General features: G+C 40.9%; 2 protein-coding genes across 3 annotated transcripts; both read left to right on the top strand.

Moving 5' to 3' along the window:
* Positions 1–189: 189 nt before the first annotated feature.
* Positions 190–10,823, top strand: LOC119651102 (probable RNA polymerase II nuclear localization protein SLC7A6OS). 2 transcript variants are annotated; one of them, XM_038054457.1, is made up of 5 exons: positions 190–394; positions 478–645; positions 706–1,136; positions 10,205–10,380; positions 10,448–10,823. In XM_038054457.1, the coding sequence occupies exons 2-5, from the start codon at positions 478–480 to the stop codon at positions 10,669–10,671; spliced, it is 999 nt and encodes a 332-aa protein (XP_037910385.1). In that variant the 5' UTR covers positions 190–394; the 3' UTR covers positions 10,672–10,823. The 2 variants fall into 2 exon arrangements, with proteins under 2 accessions (XP_037910385.1, XP_037910386.1); XM_038054458.1 differs by having other exon boundaries at positions 190–419.
* Positions 10,824–10,846: 23 nt separating this feature from the next.
* LOC119651098 (intraflagellar transport protein 88 homolog) lies at positions 10,847–20,504 on the top strand. Its single transcript, XM_038054455.1, has 8 exons — positions 10,847–11,119; positions 11,217–11,380; positions 11,449–11,650; positions 18,355–18,955; positions 19,018–19,214; positions 19,273–20,107; positions 20,160–20,264; positions 20,320–20,504. Exons 1-8 carry the CDS (start codon positions 10,985–10,987, stop codon positions 20,451–20,453), a joined length of 2,373 nt encoding a protein of 790 aa, XP_037910383.1. The 5' UTR covers positions 10,847–10,984; the 3' UTR covers positions 20,454–20,504.
* The last annotated feature ends 1,196 nt before the right edge of the window (positions 20,505–21,700 follow it).

Below are 21,700 nucleotides of genomic sequence, written 5' to 3'. Positions count from 1 at the left end.
TTAAATTTAAGAAGAAAATTCAAATAAAACAAGGTTTAATATATGTTATCTTAAAGAATGACAACTTGTAATTTCCGAAAAAGAAATTCTGATGTGAACCTCATTCCCGAAAAATAACCGCCACTTTTGCACCTAAAGTCATTGAACGAACTCTCTCTCTTTTTCCGCTCCCTGAGATATTCGTGAAGCTGATAAAAATCAAAAGTGCGCGTGCTGTCAAAGTGTGGAATTCGTTTGCGCTGTTGCAGAATCTCAATTATCCGGCGTGCGTTCAGAAGTTCAAGCATATTTTCCGACATTGCTGGTCAGCCGTACAGCGGGTGCAGCACTTGATTGAGTGCTGATAGCTGGATAGTGTTACAGAAGCTGCTGATAGCAGGCACAAGCATAGAAAGTGAGTTGCGGACCATTATTTTCACGTAACCTTGGCGTTCGTTGTATTCCTTGTAAACATATTCACCTCTCATTCCACTCCAGATGGCAGCGGTCGTACGTGTGAAGCGTCGAATAGACGAGGAACCGCTCGGGGCATTTATAATAAACTGCAAAAAACCAAAACTCAATGAACAGGACTCCGAGTCCCTGCTGGCATCCAAGGATGAAGTCTCAACGATTGTGAAATTCGCCGGAACCCTAGAGTCACAGGTAAGCCAATAGAGCTTAGGCTAATGTTACCAATGACTCATTCCGTGTTTCCTCAACCAGGATGAAGAAGCCACTTTGCAAGTGGCAAAACTAACAAAAGACGAGGCCAAGGAATTGGTCTCGAAAGTGCACAAACATCCCAACGCACTGGACCGGAATCGACAACAAATGCGCGAAAGAGCACATGAGAATCGATTTAAAGTGGTGAATTGCTACCGCGCGATAGAGAGCAGTCAAAGTGCTGGCGACTCAAAAGAAGTGACTATCGTGGACGTAGAGAAACAAACCTCGGAATCCCTGGTGAGCAGTAGTCAGGAGGGAGCTTCTGTGGAGGCAACACAAACAAGCTCTACGTCGAGTACAGCATCGACATCAGACCCGTCGGGCGTCTCACAGAACGGGCAACCACATAACTATGTCTACGACCTGTACTTGGCCGACGAGGCGGATCAATATGTGGAAAATGCAAATTTGGCTGATAATTATCTCAGGTTCGTGTACCACGTCGATCAGTTCTATTTCTCCATGCGTTACATTTAGGGTTAGTGCAGGTTTGCGCGAATCCCGCGAGTGGAAATAGTATTATTGCGCCCTGTCTGGTCGTTCTGAATTCCAGGCCGGGATATTAGATAATTCACTTTGCTGCTCTGCGATGAAAATAAATCCACGGATAATTTTAAGGTTTAAGTTATGGAAACGGCAAATAATATTTACAAAACAATTTTGAAAATAAAGTCGTTGTTAAGAAATGTAATTTGTTGAGTTTAAATGGCCTGCCTGGCTGCGTTTTGTTTAAAATTGTTCTTTTCTCTCTGATTTATTTTCAAAATTGGTTTGTATAATTTTCAGGAACGAATTCGATTTCTCTTTTAAGGGATTATCCCGTTTAGATCGTTAGCAAAAAGACTGGGTTTTTAAATATCATTTTTGAGCTTCTAAAGGTTTGTCATTTTGTTTGCCATATAGGAAAGCTGCTTCAAAACTAACACTTAAAGTAAAATGAATTTGTGTGTGTAATTGTTCGCCTGTATACCCTCCGGGAAAGAAGCAGTAATTTCTCTTTTCTTGGTTTCAATGCGATTGTTAAATTAATACCAGACCTGTTTGGGATTGTTGCTGTCGCCTTCGGACACAACATTATTTTCCAAAGAGTCCCATATCCCATATCAAACAGACTATGACATTATCTTAGCTTGCACTAAAAACCTACAATCCAATGTCGCAATTGATTCCGTGTACCTCCCTCCGTCAACCAATGTACTACTTTTCGCGCAGAAATCAACAGGTTCTTTCAAATTTTCGGGGGCAGATCAAACGTTGTTCTAGCTGGTGATATCAATGCACGTGTTCAAACATGCGGTAAAACTACCAATTCTCCCAAGGGCCGAGCTCTTTCGGAACTCTCTGGAACAGAGTTTCGAATACTCTATAATAAGAAACCTGCCTACCACAATCTCATCAACAACACACAGACTTACCCTTGGGTCCCGGCCCTAACAATAATCAATATCTCCAGCTTAGGATGGCTATGGGATACGCTGATCAACTCCAGACAATCCGGTTTTGCGCGAGATCCACCAATTCGAAATCCCTAAAAGCTGACTGGCGTCCTGGCCTTCGCCATCGTTCCGTTTTAGGTAGGGTCTGCCTCGTCTTCTTTTTCTACCATAGATATTGCCCTTATGGCCGCCGGGCTGGTTTATGCTCATCCATACGGATTAAGTGACCCGCCCACCGCAACTTGTTGAGCCGGATTTTATCCACAATCAGTCGTTCATGGTATCACTCATAGATTTTGTCGTTATGCAGACCCCATCCTTATGTAGTGGGTCAAGAATTCTTCGGAGGATTCTTCTCTCGAATGCGGCCAAGAATTCGCAATTGCTAATAACCGAAAAGTATCCGGGGATTACATGAGGACTGACAAGATCATTGTCTTGTACAGTAAGAGCTTTGACCCTATGGTAAGACATTTCGAGTGGAACAGTTTTTGTAAGCTGAAATAGGCTCTGTTGGCAATCAACAACCGTGCGCGGATTTCATCGTCATAGCTGTTTTCGTTTGTGATTTTCGAACTTAAATAGGAGAGATTCTAGCCGATCTCGAAGTTGTAGTCTCCTATCTTTATTCTTCCCGTTTGACCGGTGCGGTTTGATGTTGTTGGTTTTTGGTGTTGACGTTGCCATCATATACTTTGTCTTGCCTTCATTAATGTGCAGCCCAAGATCTCGATGAAGGCAGTTTGTAAGTCCCGGGTCGTTCTTCCCATGATGTCAATATCGTCAGGATAGGCCAGTAGTTGGGTGAACTTCAAGAGGATCATATCTCTCGCATTTACGTCAGCATCAAGGATCACTTTTTCCTGGGCCAGATTAAAGAGGACGCATGATATGGCATCCTCTTGTCTTAGACCGTTGTTGATGTCGAATGGTCTCGAGATCCTGCTGCTTTTATCTGGCCTCGCACATTGGTCAGGATCAGCCCAGTCAATCTTATCAACTTCGTCGGGATACCAAATTCTCTCATAGCTGTGTATAGTTTTACCCTGGCTATTCTGTCCTAAGCGGCCCTAAAGTCGATGAAAAGATGGTGCAACTAATGTCTATATTTCAACAGTTGCCGCACAGAGAAAATCTGATCTGTAGCTGATTTGCCTAGAGGGAAGCCTCTTTGGTATCAGCCAATGATGTTCTGAGCGTAGGGTACTATCCGGCTTAGCAAGATAGCGGAGAATATCTTATTGATGTCAGTCAAAAAGGTGATACCTCTATAATTGTTGCACTGCGTGATAGCCCCCCCTTTTTATGTTTGGGACAGATAATGCCCCGTTACCAGCCGTTACGCATAGTTGGTCGCGTCCATATTTAACCAATTCGGCTGTAATTCCATCGGTTCCTGGTGACTTATGGTTTTTAAGCCGATGGATTGCACGGACTGTTTCTTCCATGCTTGGTGGTGGCAGTATTTGCCCGTTGTCTTCATTTGGCGGGACCTCCAACTCCTGATATATTGGTTGTTAAGCAGTCCATCAAAATACTCAACTTAACACTCCAATATGGCTGTTTTGTTGAAAATCAGATTTTCCTCGTTGTCTCGGCAGGATGAGCATCGAGGTGTATAAGGCTTCATCCTGCTTGCGTTTTGATAAAACTTTCGCGGCTGGTGCGGTTGCTCCCTATACTTTTAGAGTTCACAGACTTGTTGTTTTTCCCAGGCTTCCTTTTCCGTTTGTAAAGTCGTTTCTCCGCTCGACGCGTTCGCGATAAGTCAGTCCGTTCTAGCTTACATTCATCTTCGAACCAGCCGACTTTTCTTGCGGCTGGGGCCAAGTATGTTTGTGGGCGTGTCAATGATAACGCCCTTCATTTGTTGATCCATTTCCCCCTTATAGGTGTTACAGAGGGCTATGTTGTGAATTGCTTCAGTATTCATTCTCACCTTGTTAGAGGGGATTGTAGGCGATGTTGTAATTCGAACCCGGAGCCCTATGCCAACGAGATAGTGATCCGAGCGTATATTGGCCCCCTATATGTCCTGACATTCATCAAGGCTGAGAGGTGGCGCCGTTCAATCACCCGCTGATTGGTCAATTTGGTTGGAAGTGGTCTCGTCTAGAGAGCTCCACGTATGTTTGTAGACCATTATTCGCGCAAACCATTTCGTGCGATACTGCTAACTGAATAATTCGCAGTCCGTTGTCATTGGTATCCTTATGTAAGTTATGGGGGGCGGTGTATCGTCTGAATACGGGCTAAGTGCCTACTTGACTATTGAAATCTCCAAGTATAATTTTGATATCATACCTGGGACAGGCTTCGAGGGTCCACTCAATTGCCTCGTAGAAGGTATCCTTCTTCGACTCCGCAGTTTCCTCTGTAGGGGTGTGAATGTTTATGAGGCTTATATTTCTAAATTTGCCTCGCAAACACAGAGTGCATAGCCTTTCGCTTAGGTTTTTAAAGCTGATAACAGCAGGTCTCATATTTTGACTGACTAGGAAATCCACTCCGAGCACACGGTTTACTGGATGGCCACTATAATATGACGTAGTGACTCTTCTCCAGGAAACCGTTCCTTGTCCAGCGCATTTCTTGCAACGCTGGGATATCAGCCTTATATTGGGACAAGGTATCGGCTAGCTACTGAGCAGCATTCGGTCGGAACAGAGAGCGCATGCTCCATGAGAAAATGCGTAAATCGTTATTCGGTTGCCGGGTTCGTCCATCCAGTCCGAGGCTCCTTCTTTGGCTTCGGAATTTCGGTTTTCCATGTAGGGTGGTCTACCCTACCCAACCCTCAACTTGGAGGACCAGTTGGTACAATTTGTCCTGTTCTTAGGTGCGGGAGACTCGCGTTCGTTCAGCCTTTTCCGTCTGCAGTTTTTCATTAAAGAAGAACTCCCAGCGATCACCACGTGGAGTTGGAGATAGGGCATGATAATAGAGCTGTTGGTGTTGGTGCAGCATGCGTTTCCCAGGTTGTATACTCCAACGTGGGTACCAATCCACGTTTCGCCTTGGGACCTACACTACATTTTGACCAGCCTTGCAATCACCTTCGGACACAACATTATTTTCCAAATAGTTGCATATCAAACAGACCATGACATTATCACACTTTGCACTAAAAAACTACAACCCAATGTCACAACTGATTGCGTGTACCTTCCTCCGTCAACCAACGTATCTACTTTTCGCACAGAAATCAACAGGCCGAGCTGTTTCAGAACTCGTTTGACCAGAGATACACTGATAACAAAGCCCAATTTTAATCTCATCCACTTCTACCACTCAAAAGTCAGAATTCTATAAAGCACGCAGTTTACTAAAAACAATCTAGTAAACATAACCCTTCCCACAGAAGTAAACAGTATAACCTCATACCTACAGTTTGAAGTGCGTAAAGTCACCTTTCACATTGAAAACAACTCTAGGAAGCCAAAAGGCTGGTGGAATCCATTTCTAAGGCCTTTTTTCGACGAAAAGCAACCTTGCTACAATGCAACACACATCAAATCCAAGGAGTTTTATTTTATTGAAAGAAGCTTCAGAGGAATGGGAAAAAGAAGTTCGGGAGGGCAAACGTCAGTATTGGAACACCAAAATAATTCAATCCTCAAATCTTTCAGGATTCTGGACCTTCATCAAACCATCCATCCAAAATCCCTCGAAGGAAATTCAACCTAAAATTCTCGTGGAATGACGAATACAACGTCAAATACATTGATCTGCTAAGGGTTCAATATCATTCACCCGTCGCGATTGCCTCCGTCTGAACCAACTATGGCTGAGGTACCCCAACCTTTTTCATTGATGAAAGTACTTTTTAAACACGTTTCCCATCCGCTCCAGGGGTGGATGGCATCACCTATGGTATACTACGTAGCCTGTGCCGGTGCCAGCTGGGTGGAGAATCATTTGTGTAGTTCCAAGCAATTTCAGACTAATATCGCTAATCAACGTTTTTGCCAAAACACTCAATGCAATGGTTAAAGATCAGAAGATTTTGAATGTTTGCTAAACCGAAGCTACGCGTTGCTTCCTAAATCCACAAGTACATGTCCCAATGAACTTCTGTTACACAGAACTTTGGAAAAACAGGAAAAATTGCATGTGTCAGCCATTTCCTTTGACATCCAAAGTGCCTACGAAAAGGTTAAGTTAAACCAACTGAAATGTTACTTTACATTTCATGCTATTCCTATAGACATTATTGATTTTCTATCAACTTTTCAACTTTATTCTTAAAATCTAGTAATTATACTAAAAGTAATATGTATATTATTTATATTTATGCTCCAGGAAAGATTCACAAAAACCTAGATTAGCTACCTTACAACTATCTTAAGTCTAGCTTAAAGTATCTTAATAACCTAGAATCTATCTTTGCTACGAGCAGAAATTATAGAGCGGCCCTGATTAGAGGGTTTTCCAAAGATTCAACTTTCTGAAGAAATTTGGCTAATCTTCTGCTTGAACATTTGCAAGGCGATCAGTTGAAAAGTCCCATGCCTTGTTAAGCATAATTTTAAGGCATTTGTTTTGTGGTACCTGTAGTTTTGATTTGTGGCTCCCTGCAGCTTGAAACCAAACTGGTTATGTTATTATGGGTTGAATAGATGTTTTGTACAGTAGCATTTTATTCTAAGGTTTACAGAGATAGTCCCACGCAATATCTTGGCCTCCAATATCGCGAGGCACCATTCATTATCTTTTATAGTCAGCCAACATTCGGAACCATAGAGGGCGACAGGACCGACGACCCTGCGGTAAATTTTGGATTTGAGACCTTCATTGATATGTCGATCACAGAAAATAGCAGTTGTAGAACGTCACTTTCTCAAAATTGTGCTAATACATAAAGCAATTACATAACGCAGTTCACTATTGGTTGATATCATCAATCCGAGATATTCAAATCACTCAGCGCTGGGCAAGTCACTGTCACTGATGCCTGTTTCACTAAGATCGGTCGTCAAAAATTCTGTTGTTCGGATTCAATCTGACACCATGTTGCCTCATGCATGATCATTCCATTTTTGAACTGCTTTTTTTGCTATGAGATGCTAGGAATACATCATCTGCATAAAGCAGTGTACAGGATGCTGCCTTATATAAATCTCGGGTGTGAATCATAATGAAACAAAAAAACGCCTAGTTCAGGCTTAAGGGAAGAATAATGTAAAAATTTCAGCCCGGTCGGTTCAACATAATTTTAGTTGTGCTTCCCACCAGTTGACAAAATGTGAGTTCGAGAGAAACGCGTTTAAAATTTTCGTTTTGTATGCACGTCAACATGATGTAAGGTGATTAAACATTAGAACGTTAGTTCTAATATAGTTCTTGACGACCTTTCCGCCGTTTTGAGTAAATTGGTCTGAAAGATTTAGGGCGAAAAGGATCCTACCCGCTTTCGGAATAAAGACTACTTTTGCCGTCTCGATGCACTTTGTAGATATCCTCCATATGCCCCTTACCACCATCAGAAGAGACTCTAAGATGATGTCTACGCCTCTCTGGATTTGCTGGGAAGATGCCATCTACTCCGGGTGATTTCAGTGGTTTAAAAGTTCCCAGCACACCTTACCCTAGCTTCTGAGCATATCTCTTTTGGTAGTTTCTAGTTTTCCTTTCTTGCCCTTTTATTCGTTGTTGGGGTGTCAGGCAGAATGTGGTCGCCTGCCGCCCTGGGAAATAATTTCTGAGAAGCAGGTATACTCTGTCTTCCTCATTCTCGGTAAATGTCCCATCCTCATCCTTCAAACAGACAGAAGATATTACCCCATTACCCCGTCTTTGACTACAGCTTTGTAAAATCTGATTGCTTCTGTAGTTTGTTCGATCCCTTCACAGAATTCCCTGAAGCTGTTCCGTTTTGCTTCCGTGATCGCGATGCTATACGCAGTCAGTGTATTTTTGTACCTCTGCCAGTCCCCGGTTTGTTCTGCCTGGTTGAAGAGTTTTTGTATCTCTGTTCTCTTGCTGGCTAAGTTCCTATTCTCCCAAGGTCCATCCATTGATGACAGTGTTAACCGGACAGCTAGCCTCATATGCGTCAGTGATGACTATGTTGAGATTTTTTCCACCACTCTAGTTCCAGTTTGCTCCTGATATCGATCGATGATCACCTTGAAGGTGAACCCTGTTGTTGCTCAGGTGCATTGCATAAGCATCCCAATTCCTTCTCCTGGAATTCATTATTTTTCTTTTTATTTCGGAGTTGCCCTCACTGTCGAATGTGATTATTCTGTGATCAGACATAGAGGGTTCATCCGCCACCCTCCTCCAATTCCTGATCAACCCATTCATTAGAGTATTTCTTGGAATCATGTCTGGTACTTTTTGTCTAGTGCCGGTCACGAATATTGGATGCTTCCCTATGTTATACATTTCTAACTTATTGCAAAGAATAAATTCAAGAGGGTACTTACCTTTGGTGTCGCTGTTTCCCCAGACTTCGTGACAGGCGTTGACATCGCAGCCGAGGAGAAGTGGTAACGCTTCAAGTAAGACTTGGATAAGATCAAGATAAAGTCAGGAACTCTGAAAGACATATATATTTTTTTAAGCTCTTTTCCCCTGTCGGGGTATCACCCTTCACCTCGGACATGGTGTACTCCTGCGCGTCGCTGTCCATCCTAACCTCTAAAAGATCTAGAGCTAGGTTGTTCAGCTTCTCCTCTTCACTGGGCGGCAGGTCTACTTCTCTGACTGATCCACTCCTTTCCGTCTGTCCCTCTCCGATTAGGAGGTCTATGAGATCTTCCGTCTCTATTGTTGCTTTCGGGAGAAACACTGTTATCATGCTCCTGCTGTATCATCCCCAGCACATATTGACAGTTCTGCTCCTTCCAAGCCTGCCCTTGCAAATCTGCCTGACGATAAGGTCTTCGATAGTTTTCTGCTCCTCACGAGTGAGTATTTGCTCGGGAAACATTTCTGACAGTAAGGCCAGTCGCCCTTGACCGCACTAACATAGCTAATGGCGGGCTTCTTGATTCCTGCCTTCATAACAGATTTCCTCTGATTTTCTCCCCTCTTGGTTTCAGGTTTGCATTTTTTGGGAGCATTCTCTTCATGCGGACTAATCTCTGCTGCTCCCCGCTTTCTTGGCTCCGATAAAGTTGGCTTAGCTATATTCTGAGTCTTCTTCACGAGTATAGGGGTTAGGAGATTCGCCGTGCCATAGCCCCCCTTAACAAAGGTCAAACTTACTCACTGAAGTGACCAGATATCAGTAAGGCTCCGTTGGAACACAGTCTGTTACCCCCGACTACAAACTATGTGGTGGGCACGGATCGCATGACACCCTGGAATGGGGGAGGTGTTGTTCGACTCCCCAGTCTAGATCCGTATCGTTTTGATAATAGAAGAGTCACCTTGTACAGGGTATAGCTATCACCACTCACTAACGGTCTTGGTAGACGAGAGGCTTGGCCCCTGGAAAGCCACACATCACCCTAGATGAGAGACAGCTCACTCTCAGAGGGAAATATGTTGGCCCCAGGGAGCTGTATTCAGCGTCAGTCTATCCTCCGGGTTAGTTGCCAACAATTCTGGTTTCTTCAAATTTAATTCCAGGCTAATCTTTGAGGCGATCATTTCACGTTCATGCGAGTTGTTCGAGAGTAGCATTTAGGATCTCTCATCGAACCAGTTTCTCGTGTTTCTCTTTTATATGTCCGGACTGCTTGCCACTTTCAGCGTCTGCGGTTTCAATAACGAAACACCCACTGGTCACCACACGGAGGTGGAAGTGGAATTCGGGGGTAGAGAAATTGGTGTTATTTACCGCAGGCATTCCACATAAGAGCTCATCTGTGGAACAGATCATTAGCAACACTGGCTTTCAATAGAAACACTCAAAGATACCAGATCAGAGCGATTTGTTGGACTCGAATTGAATCGATGGTTCCACCGGATATTTATTTAAATAAAGGAGTAGAAGTAACCTTTTCAGTCGACATAAGCCACGGCCATCATCTTATCACTCTAGATGGGACGTTCCTTTATATAGATGCTTCATTTACTGTTCATTACTGGTACAAATTTCTTTGCAGCGTTCGTCCATTTGAAAATCTTGTTTATGAGGATTACAATGACGATTATTACGATGAGTACGACTCAGAAGATTCAAATCAAGAGAACTATTTCAAAAACGATTATCCTGACACAGAAGAAGAAGATGATATGACCGTTGAAAATATGAGGCAAGCTATGGAAGATGCAGATTTAGGTATAATTAACCATTCCTTCGTTAAGTTTGTTGCACTTTCTCAACTTTTTATCTGTAAATTACATAGATGATCTATCCAGTGATGATGAAGAGAATTGTAGGAATGGATTCGTATATTCAATCGATTCAGATGCAATAGGATTCGAAGATGATATCGACTATTGTGATGTGAATCGCTACGGAGAAACATATGCTCGATATAGAGGACGATCAAAAAGACGTCCTGAGGCCATTTACAACGATAATGAGAGCGACTATAGCGATTATCGTAACTCGGACGATGATGAATGAAATATATAAGTCTGATTTTTGTTGTGATGAATTTTACTTAGATAGTGATAGTTTTGTGCTTATTTACATGAATTTAAATCGTAAATATGAAGTTTCGAAATAAAAATGCGAAAATATCCGAATTGCTAATTTGATTGAAGTTCCTACATGTAGAACGCATGCGTAATAGTGAAACTGAATGTACCATACATTATACTTCCCCTCATTTTTCGGGCGGTTACCATAGTTACAATCAGTGCAAACTAATTTCAAGAGGAAAAACAAACTTTTCTTTTATAAGTGTTATTCCTGGTGAACTGTTCAAATTAAAATAATGGAGAAGTCTGAAATAAGTGACGATATTTACGATGGGTTTGTTCAGCACCCAATGGAAAAGCTGTACTATGAAATGGAAAGTCAAGATAATTTCGAGCCAAACTTTGGACCAATGACTGCTGATTTATATTCGGTAAGGAAATGAATTTCGACGTGGCATCATTCACATTTTACTTGCAAAGGCTATACGAAAATTACTGCGAGATAAAAAAAAATATTCAATTTTTCAGCGTGGCAATCTAATTAGCAGTGGAATCCCTGGAACAGCTGATAAAAGGCCATCAACTGCAGTTCGTGCCGTTGGATATACTTCCGAAGCCGGTCATATGTTCGACCCAATGTTGCGTCATCGAACCAATAAAAAAACCATTGTCCTTGAAAAGAAGAATTTGGAGTGAGTAATGATCTAATTGTGGGGAGTGAACTAACATCTGATTGATTGATTTAATTCGACTTTTATAGACCGCATGAGAAATATAAACAATTGGAAGGAAAAATACAGAATTTGGTCGAAGAGTCTATTTTGATCAGTACGGGCCCGAGCCCAAATTATGTACAAGGATTGAATAAAGCCAAAGAGGCTTCATCGTTGGATAGGACATTGTTAAGGCTACGAGATCAGAATAGTGGAACGGCTTACCATAATTTTGACTTGACATACACAGTGAGTTAGTTGTATTACAATTTAAAACGGTTTTTTAGGACTTTGTTTATAAATGAATTGTAGTCGCTTGCATCGAAGCCATGCAATAACCGAATCCCGGGTGAACAAAACTATGTCACCAATTTGAAATGTTCTTGATATAAGTTTCACGAAACCTGAAAGCTTCTGACAGATTTTAATTTCACTTTCAATTATATTCCAAATTGCTTGGTAAATTGAAGTATCACTAGATAACATTAGCTTTTGAAAAAGTAAAGGGAATAGCTTTGAAGACATCTCAGATTAAACCATTCGCAATTATTTGTCATATAAATAAAATTATTATAGTTTCCGTTGATGATGGCCAGGAAGTTATACTTTTTCGGGTTTCATCTTCAATTTCACTTTTGTGTGAAACAAGACTTTATTAGGATCGATTCAATGGCTGTCTGTCATACCGGAAACGGCTGTGGTCGGTGACTCCCTTTACATATAGCAACTACCGCCATTTTGTGTTGAGTTTGCAGAAGGGGGATGTAATTTTTTTTTTCATCGAATAGAGTTATGTGGAATACCAAAGGAAAGGACCCGATTAGTAATTTTCAAAAATAGTCTTATTTCTGATATGGGGTGTAACAGGTGCCGCCATGAAAAGTAACACCTGTCGTTCTCAGAACCTATCCAATCGAAAAATCTGAAGAACAAAATCACAATGGTGTACTATGCAAAATTTACGCACGAAAATACATCTGATTCCGCTATTTGATCAAAAAAAAGTTAATAATAGCATGTTACCATATTTTAGAAATTTACCCGAAAATGCAAAATTGAGTTGCGAAATTAATGCGTCAAAACATTGTTAGTATCATATTTAAGTGAATTTGTTCGATATCAAGATCATGTATTCTTCCATTTAATGCGTAATATTCCTAAATGTTCCATAATTAAGTCCATCGTTTCTACATGTCAATTAAAAGCTAACATAATGAGGCAACTTTTATCAACTTTACAGGTTTAAAATATCGTTACGATATTGCATTTTGAAATTTAGATGAAAAATCGATTTTAAAATTCCTTTAAAGTTTGAACAGTTGTCTTCGGGGTGACGATTTTTGCAATATCCATTTTTAAGAAAGTTTCCGAAAATGGTAGCAAATCTGAGATTAAGCAGCTTTATTGTGAAAAAAATAGTTACTTATAAATCACTCACAGTATTGCCCGTCGCTAGTTTCACCTTTTCCCGATTTCTCTGGGACAGTTCGAATATCGTTACGATAAAAGTGTTCGTCTCTTGCTGCTATCCACGAATCAAGCCATTTTTCGTTGTTTCATATGAGCGGAACTACTGATCAGCCGAACGGCACAAGCAATGGTCGGACGGCGCAATATCTAGGGAATATAGCAGGTAGGGTAGGGCTTCTCAATTGAGTGTCTTAATGTAGGTTTTAACGGGTTTCGCAACATGAGGCCGAACGATGTCTTGCAGTAGAGTCACTTTTCCATGCCTCTATTCATATTGTGGCCATTTTTCGCGCAGTACTTGACTCAATTGCATTGTTCGAAGGCGATACTGTTGCTTGATGATGGTTTCATTCGGATTCAACACCGACCTGGTCCATCAAATACATAGTATAATCTTCGCAGCGTGTATATTCGGTCGAACCCGCAACGTAGGAGCATAACCGGGCAGTCCCCATGACTTTCTTTTCTTTGGGCTGCTGTAATAAATACATTTTTTATCACTCGTCACGTGCGATGAAGTAACCGCCTCCTTTTTTGTTCTACTTGACCCCAGCCGCAAAAAAAGTCGGAACGGCTGGTTTGACGATGAATGTAAGCTAGCTACGGAACGGAAGAATGTCGCATACCGAGTAATGTTGCATTCTCAAAGAACGCGGGCACGCGCAGAGTCTTATCACGAACTCACAGACGGGAAAAAGAAAACCTGGGAGAACCAATAAGTCTGTGAACTAGACAAGTACAGGGAGCAACCGCACCAGGTGTGAAAATTTTACCAACAAGTCAGCAGGATGAAGCCTTATACACCTTGATGCTCATCCTGCTGAGACAAAGAGGGAAATCTGATTTCCGACAGAACGGGCATATTGGAGGGATGTGTTGAGTACTTTGATGAGCTACTGAACTACTAGAACATCGGCGAATTGAAGATCCCGCCAACTGAAGACGACGGACAATTACTGGCACCACCAAGTATAGGAGAAACAGTCCGTGCAATTCATTGACTAAAAAATCATAAGTCACCAGGAGCCGATGGAATTACCGCCGAATTAGTTAAATATAGTTAAAATAGTTAAATATGGAGGCGGCCAGTTACACCAAGTGGTTCATCAACTTGTGTTCAAGGTATGGGACAAGGAATCAATGCCTGACTATTGGCAACGAGGCATTATCTGTCTCATACATAAAAAGGGAGATATCACACAGTGCAGCAATTATAGAGGTATCACGTTACTGATTATAAGATAAGATATTCTCCGCTATCTTGCTAGACCGAGTAGCCCCATACGCCCAGAGCATCAGTGGCCCATACCAAAGAGGCGTAACTCCAGGCAAATTAGCAACAAATCAGATTTTCTCTGTGCGGCAAGCGATGGAAAAACTGTTGAAATATGGACACCAGTTGCACCATCTATTCACCGACTTTAAAGTCGCCTATGATAGCATAGCCAGGGTAAAACTGTACACGGCCATGAGAGAATTCGGTATCCCGACGAAATTGATAAGACTGACTAGGCTGACTCTGACCAATGTGCGAGATCAAATAAAAGCAGCAGGATCACTCTCAAAACCATTCGACATCAACAACGGTCTACGACAAAAGGATGTCCTATCATGCGTCCTCTTTAACCTGGCCCTCGAGAAAGTGATCCGTGATGCTGAGGTAAATGCAAGGGGTGCGATCCTCTTTAAGTCCACCCAACTAGTGGCCTATGCTGACGATATAGACATCATGGGAAGGACGACCCCAGACGTACAAACTGCCTTCATCCAGATCGAGCAGGCGGCGCGAGATCTTGGTCTGCACATCGATGAAGGCAAGACAAAGTATATGGTGGCAACGTCAGCACCGAAAACCAGCCAACAACATTAAAGTGCACTGGTCAAACGGCAAGAATAAAGATAGGAAACTACAACTTGGAGACCGTTGATAATTTCTCCTACCTAGGGTCGAGCATGACAACCGATAACAGCTACGATCCGCGCACGGTTGTTGGCAGCCAACAGAGCCTATTTCAGCTTACAAAAGCTGTTCCGCTCGAAACGTCTTACCATAGGGTCAAAGCTCTTACTATACAAGACAATGATTTTGCCAGTCCTCAACAGGTTGCGGTGGGCGGGTCACCTAATCCGTATGGATGAGGATGATCTCATCCGGAAAGTCTATAAGGGCAATATGTATGGTAGAAAAAGAAGATGAGGCCGACCTTACCTGAGATGGAGCGATGACGTAGGCTTTTAGAGATATCGAATTGGTGGACCTCGCGCAAAATCGGGATGTCTGGAGTTCCTTATTAGGGCAGGCCTAGACCGGATACTGGTTGTTGCGCCGTTGATGATGATGAAGCAGTTGTTCACAAAAAAGTTCCTGGTCTCCAAATCATAAGGAGCCCAAGTTCCTTGCTGTTGAGTTATTCCCAAATCGGGTAACTTTTAATCAAACTGTTTCTGAATTGACACGGCTTTGATGGTTCGGTCTTCAAGTGGACAGTTATCAACATCGAAATCACCGTCTTTAAAGCGACGGATGTTGCGGTACGTTACGTTATGGTACGTTGTTTCGCTTAGAGCAGCATTGTTTCAACTGTCGATGCGCTTCAGCCGCCTTTTGCTTTGAATTAAATAAAAAAAGTAACACTTCCCGCAGATGATGAATATTTGGCACAAAATCAGACATTATTTTGCAATTATTTTTGTTGTACTTATCAATTTTAAACTGTGCTTCATTATAGTATAAATATCTGTATACTCTAGTCTGATTAACATCAGTTACAATTTCCGTATATTTTGTTTGCTGGCAAAGGCCGCACTGATTTTTAATAAGTTTATCGATGCCAACAGTCTTGTATAATATATTTTATCTCTGTTGAAGTTAAATGTTCCTTGTATACCTGTCTACTGTCTGAGTCAGCCTCAGACATAAAGAAGTCTCTATCAAACAACAGGCAGACAGATGTCTGTGTCGGAAGCAAACAGTTGGTTAGGCAATTGACTCATACAATACGTGCATATAAATAATCGCTACTTACGAAACCCGGATAGGGAGATACCGGGGACAAGGGGAATTGTCCCTCACATTGCTTACATACATTTGTGCGCATCACAATTCAACATTTCGCTGTGTTTACAAATTACAAACAACCGATCAAATATTAAATTTCGGATCATCTATGTGCGTACCGCGAGGTGTGGTTTTGCAATTCGTACACATATATGTAGATATCTACAAGTGTGTTAGCTGGAAGCCGAAGTAACGAATTGTGATGCGCACAAATATATGTTGCACCGTGGTCTAGACTGGCAATTACTTATATACACGTACTATATGAGTCAATTGTTCAACCACATGTTTGCTTCAGACCCAGATATCTGCCTGACTGTTGTTTGATACAGAGCAGACATTCATCTGAGGCAGGTTCAGACATTTGTCTGATATAGAAGTAGACTGCTTGAAACAGGCTTTTATCTAAAATAGACATTTGTCTGTCTGATGTCTGATACACGTACAGATATTTACGTGACAAAAGCATAGAAGAAGAAGAATGTGTCTTTATTTTCAAGTACAAAAATTCTTCAGGCTTAAAAATATCTTTCGAATTTATATGTACATACTTTTTTGTTTACTCCCTGCAACGCCTTTTCATTTTCTTATTGGATATTAAGTTCAACACTATACGTACGTACATAGATCAGCTCATTAAGGCGCCAATATTCGCTACCCGCATTCCAATACAAAAAATTCGAATTCGCACTTGTAAATACAAATATTCAGCCAACAGAATTCGTATTCGTACTCGTAAATACAAATACGTTTGTATTCACTTTCGGACGTGAGAATACAGCCATATTCGTATTCACTTGTGTAAATACCAAAATATTCACTTTTTCGAATACGAATATATTCGTAGCAAATCATCGTATGAATTTATTCGTATTCATATTTATGAATACAAATATGCCCAAAACTGCTGCCCAGAACTGAGCGATTTAAATACAAGGTGTCTCAAAAGAAATTTTATATTTAGTGGATCGATTAAAAAAAAATAAAGCCGTATATAGAAAAAATGTTTATTAATTATTAAAATACAGTTTTTGGGGATTTATTTTTAAAAAATAATATCGTCTAAATGTAGACCCTCGCGTTCTTGGCACTCATTTAATCGAACAGTAAAATTACTTATGACGTCTCGGCAGGTTGACTCAGGGATGGCTGCCATTTCGTGATGGATATTTTCTTTCAAATGCGCCAGTGAAGTTAATTTATTGGCGTAAACTTTAGATTTAAGATAACTCCATAGGAGTTAAATCTGGACTGCGTGGAGGCCAATTTATGTATATATTATTTTATATATTATATATATGTTATATTGGACGTGTGAAGTTGCTCCGTCCTGTGGGAACCATGTTCTTTGGTTATAACCAGGACAGTTTTGCAGTTCAGGTACCAAGAAGTTGTCTAACATCTCCACATAACGCTCTGAAGTCACTGTAACTGCACGCCCCCTTTCGTCTTCAAAAAAGTAAGGATCGATAATTCCTCGCACCGATATCGCAGCCCATACGGTCACTTTAGGCAAATGTAGGAGTTTCTGATGTTTGTGTTTTGGATTCGTTGCATTCCAGTAGCAGCAGTTCTGCTTATTTACGTGGCCATTAAGATGAAAATGGGCTTCGTCCGAAAACAAAATGTTGGTAAACGTTGAAAATCGCTCAATCACCTGATTTACGAAATTAAGCCTCTGACTGGCATCTTGGGCCTTTAATTCTTGCACCAATTGAATTTTGTAGGGGTGCAGCTTTAGGTCTTTGGGCATAATGTGATGTAATGGTGATCTATGCACATTTAAAGCACTTGTGTGCTTCCGAATTGAAAGGTTCGCGTCGGCACGAACAGACTGATTAACATTCTCCAGGTTTCCTACCGTTCTTGATGACCTAGGTCGCCCGGATTTTGATTTATCCAGCGGTGATCTAAACTTCGCGTTAAGTTTTGAAATGATTCGAAGGATGTTATATGTTCAATCCAGACCAGAAGTCAGCCTGAACTATGTCAATATGAACCAAGGTGCATTCCAGGATGATTTTAGTTTATATCTTCACGACATTGTCAAGACAGAAGCCCATTTTTGGAATTTTAACATCATCCCTTCCACATACTGGGAAAGATATCAGATTCTCAGGATTCAGAACCCTCAAGAGAGCTTCTAATTTCGGCATTTAATAAGGTCTTTTGCAGCAAGAAATATTTCCCACTACTACACTATTAGAAACTAATAGAGAAAAATGGCAAATAAAAACCTCTTAAACTTCACTTAAATTTAGTCATTACCCTAGCTTAAGCTATTGCTGCTATTATTGAATGCTATTATTCATTGTATTTATTTGTTTCTTCATTGTTTTAAAAGATTACTCTCATTCATAAAAACGGTTGTTGAATATGAGAAAATCCCTCTATGACACAATGCCTTAAACATTTTTTTCTACAGGTATTTTTCAATTTAGCCAATCTCTACACAAAAAATGAAATGTACGTCGAAGCAATCAACACCTATAGCATTATGACTAAAAACAAAATGTTCCCAAATGTGAACCGTCTTAAGGTAAACATCGGAAACATTTACTTTCGCATGGGCAACTATCCGAAAGCTATAAAAATGTATCGAATGGCCCTCGATCAAGTTCCTAACAATCAAAAGGAACTTCGTCTTAAAATAACTCACAACATTGCAATACTTTTCATTAAGTTGGGACAATATTCAGACGCTGCGGCCAGTTTTGAATATATCATGTCTGAACGTCCTGATATGAAAAGTGGAATGCATTTAGTTTTGTGTTACTACGCCATTGGAGATATTGAGAAGATTAAAAAGGCATTTCGGCAACTGGTCGATGTTCAACTTGATTATGACGAAAGTGCCAAAATACAGGCAGACGTCGAGGATAATCAAAATCAACAATATGTATTAGATGTGATTCGAAACGATGAACTCGCTTCTCTTTTCAATGTGAAGAAAAAAGGAGCGGAAAAGAGTATTATGCTGTTGGTGGATCTTATTTCGAGTATAATCGAAGAGAACTACAATGACGGTAAGTGTTAGGCATGCTTTTCCGTAATTTTAATAATTTCAAGAGCTGATCCAATTTTCCAGGATATAACTGGTGTATTGAGTCAATAAAGACATCGGGATTCGCAACTCTTGCAAATGAATTAGAATTGAATAAAGCGCTTGTATATTTGCGACAGAATGATGTCAACCAAGCTATTGAAACGTTGCGTTTCTATGAAAAGAAAGAGCCGCAAGTCGCCGCAAATGCAATTACAAATTTGACATTTATTTATTTAAAGGTGAGCAGATGTCTTCCCTGCTGTATTTATTGAAGAATGATCGCCTTTATTTCTTTAGTTGGGTGATCTTCAAAACGCCGGTAAATATGCCGAGCTAGGTCGGAAAATTGATAGTTACAACCCTGCAGCTTTTGTGAACAGTGGGGTCTACGAATTCCAAAAAGGAAATTTCGAACTTGCTAAGCAGTACTTTGAAGGTGCCCTAGAAATTGATATGACCTCCTTTGAAGCAACTTACAATTTGGGACTTGTTCATAAACGACTTGGTGATATCAATGGTGCAGCTGCATATTTTCATAAAATCAAACAAAATCTTTCACATGCAAAGCATCCTCACGTCTACTATCAAATGGCTAGCATTCACGAGAGTTTCGGTGAGAAGAATGAAGCTTTAGACTTCTACCTGCAGTTGCTTGGCATTCAGCAGGAAATGGACCCAGGCGTCCATCAGAAAGTGGGAGAGATTTATGAAAGCTATGACGACCGTCAGGAAGCCAATCAGTATTACAGCGAATCATTTCGATTAAACCCCAGTGATATAAATATTGCATCTTCAATTGGATCATATTTCATTCAATTACAAGCCGCAGAGAAGGCAGTTTACTATTACGAACGTGCAGTTTTGGCGCATCCAAATGAGCCGAATCTAATGCTTCGAGTTGCAAGCTGTTTTCGTCATATTTATAGTCCTCGAAGATATTTGCAATTATTTGAAAACATACACTCAAGATTCCCAGAAAATTTGGGTTGCTTGCGAGCACTAATACACGTCACTCAATCACAAGGGATGATGGAGCTTTGTGAGAAATACATGGCGGAATACAAACGAATAGAGCGAATTCTACAAACAAGACAAAGGATAAGTAGCACTGGAACAACATCAGGAATGAAAAGTAAAAGTTGACTTAATTGTATTGTACTGGATCATGTTATTTCTATTTTTAGCTCCTCAACGTCTTGACACTGGAAAATCGTCAAGAAGTTCAGCTGGACATGAAATGAATTCATTGAAATCTTTCGGTGGTGACAGTCAACAAATTGAAAGCATTGGTACTAAGATCATGATTTTCTTAAGAAGCAGGGTTGTAATTTGGATATTTGTTAGGTAGTGCAGGTGTAAGGTACTATGCGGATCCATTGGGTCCTCCAGCAGAAAGGCCACGTACTGGACAAGTTCCAAAAACAGCAAGTCGAGAATCAGATGATGATTTAGATGCAGAAGAATTACTACCAATTTAATTAAGTCAGTTCAAAATCTTTTCAAATATATATTGAATATGTTTAAATGAACGAACGCTCATAATTTTCCTCGAGTATATAATGTGGTGGTTAGAGCACAAGGCTATTGTACGGAAGGTCGCGGTTCAAATCTCTCTGGTGACAGTGGGATTTGAATCGTGATTTGATGTCGGATACCAGTCGACTGAGCTGTGAATGAGTACCTGGGTCAAATCAGGGTAATAAACTCGGGCGAGCGCAATGCTGACCACATTGCCTCCTAAATCATACTGTAGTGTACCGTTAAGGTCTTGAATGAAGTGCTCTAACACACTTCAAAGTCCTGATTCAATATGGATGGATGCGCCAACGCATTAAATTATTATATATAATATGGTAATGAATGGAAGATATTTGTGTTAGAGCTACTGTTAACACGAATAACTACATATGATTGCAAAAATTGAACAGCGACACTGCGCCGCAGTATTCTTATGTATAATTCAGTTCTTCGAACTTATTCTTTAGGTATTTGGACAACGTGTTAAAATCATTCTTGCCTATGCGGACATTCGAATTCATACTTGGAAGCTTCACATTTTGTAACTGCGACTTCAATGAGAAGCGATAAAATAACTCGTCTCTTTGCCAAATAGCAGTTTTATGGACTATACGAATAAGCATCAGTGATGAACGTATGAGTAAAAATTGTGAACGCAATGGTCAAGTAAAGGTTGAAAACGTTTATTGAAGATCATCGTCATCGACGGCGCAACAACCGGTATCCGATCTTGGCCTGCCTTAATAACGAACTCCAGACAACCCGGTTTTGCGCCGAGGTGCAAAAATTCGATATCCCTAAAAGTTGTCTGGCGTCCTGACCTACGCCATCGATCCATCTCAGGCAGGGTCTGCCTCGTCATCTTTCTCTATCGTAGATATTGCCCTTATAGACTCCGGGCTGGATCATCCTTATCCATATGGATTAAGTGACCCGCCCACCGCAACCTGTTGAGCCGGATTTTATCCACAACCAGACGGTCGTGGTATCGTCATAGATTTCGTCGTTAAGTAGGCTACGGAATCGTCCATCCTCATGTAGGGGGCCAAAAATTCTTCGAAGGATTCTTCTCTCAAACGTGGCCAAGAGTTCGCAACTTTTCTTGCTAAGAACCCAAGTCTCCGAGGAATACATAAGGACCGGCAAGGTCATTGTCTTGTACAGTAAGAGCTTTGACGTTTCGAGCGAAACAGTTTTTGTAAGCTGA

This window comes from Hermetia illucens, chromosome 3 (assembly GCF_905115235.1).
Source record: "Hermetia illucens chromosome 3, iHerIll2.2.curated.20191125, whole genome shotgun sequence".
Lineage (NCBI taxonomy): Eukaryota > Metazoa > Arthropoda > Insecta > Diptera > Stratiomyidae > Hermetia > Hermetia illucens.
The sequence above is the reverse complement of the archived record's forward strand: the minus strand, read 5'-3'. Positions and strand labels throughout refer to the sequence as shown.

What these genes read in the sequence shown, in the direction of transcription:
- LOC119651102 (XM_038054457.1), top strand. Translation starts at nt 478, where the DNA reads ATGGCAGCGGTCGTACGTGTGAAGCGTCGAATAGACGAGGAACCGCTC. An exon ending in CCGGAACCCTAGAGTCACAG is followed by an intron (nt 646 to 705) that starts GTAAGCCAATAG and finishes TTCCTCAACCAG; the next exon opens with GATGAAGAAGCCACTTTGCA. An exon ending in TATGGAAGATGCAGATTTAG is followed by an intron (nt 10,381 to 10,447) that starts GTATAATTAACC and finishes TAAATTACATAG; the next exon opens with ATGATCTATCCAGTGATGAT.
- LOC119651098 (XM_038054455.1), top strand. Translation starts at nt 10,985, where the DNA reads ATGGAGAAGTCTGAAATAAGTGACGATATTTACGATGGGTTTGTTCAG. An exon ending in CTTGAAAAGAAGAATTTGGA is followed by an intron (nt 11,381 to 11,448) that starts GTGAGTAATGAT and finishes CGACTTTTATAG; the next exon opens with ACCGCATGAGAAATATAAAC. An exon ending in ATTTTGACTTGACATACACA is followed by an intron (nt 11,651 to 18,354) that starts GTGAGTTAGTTG and finishes TTTTTTCTACAG; the next exon opens with GTATTTTTCAATTTAGCCAA.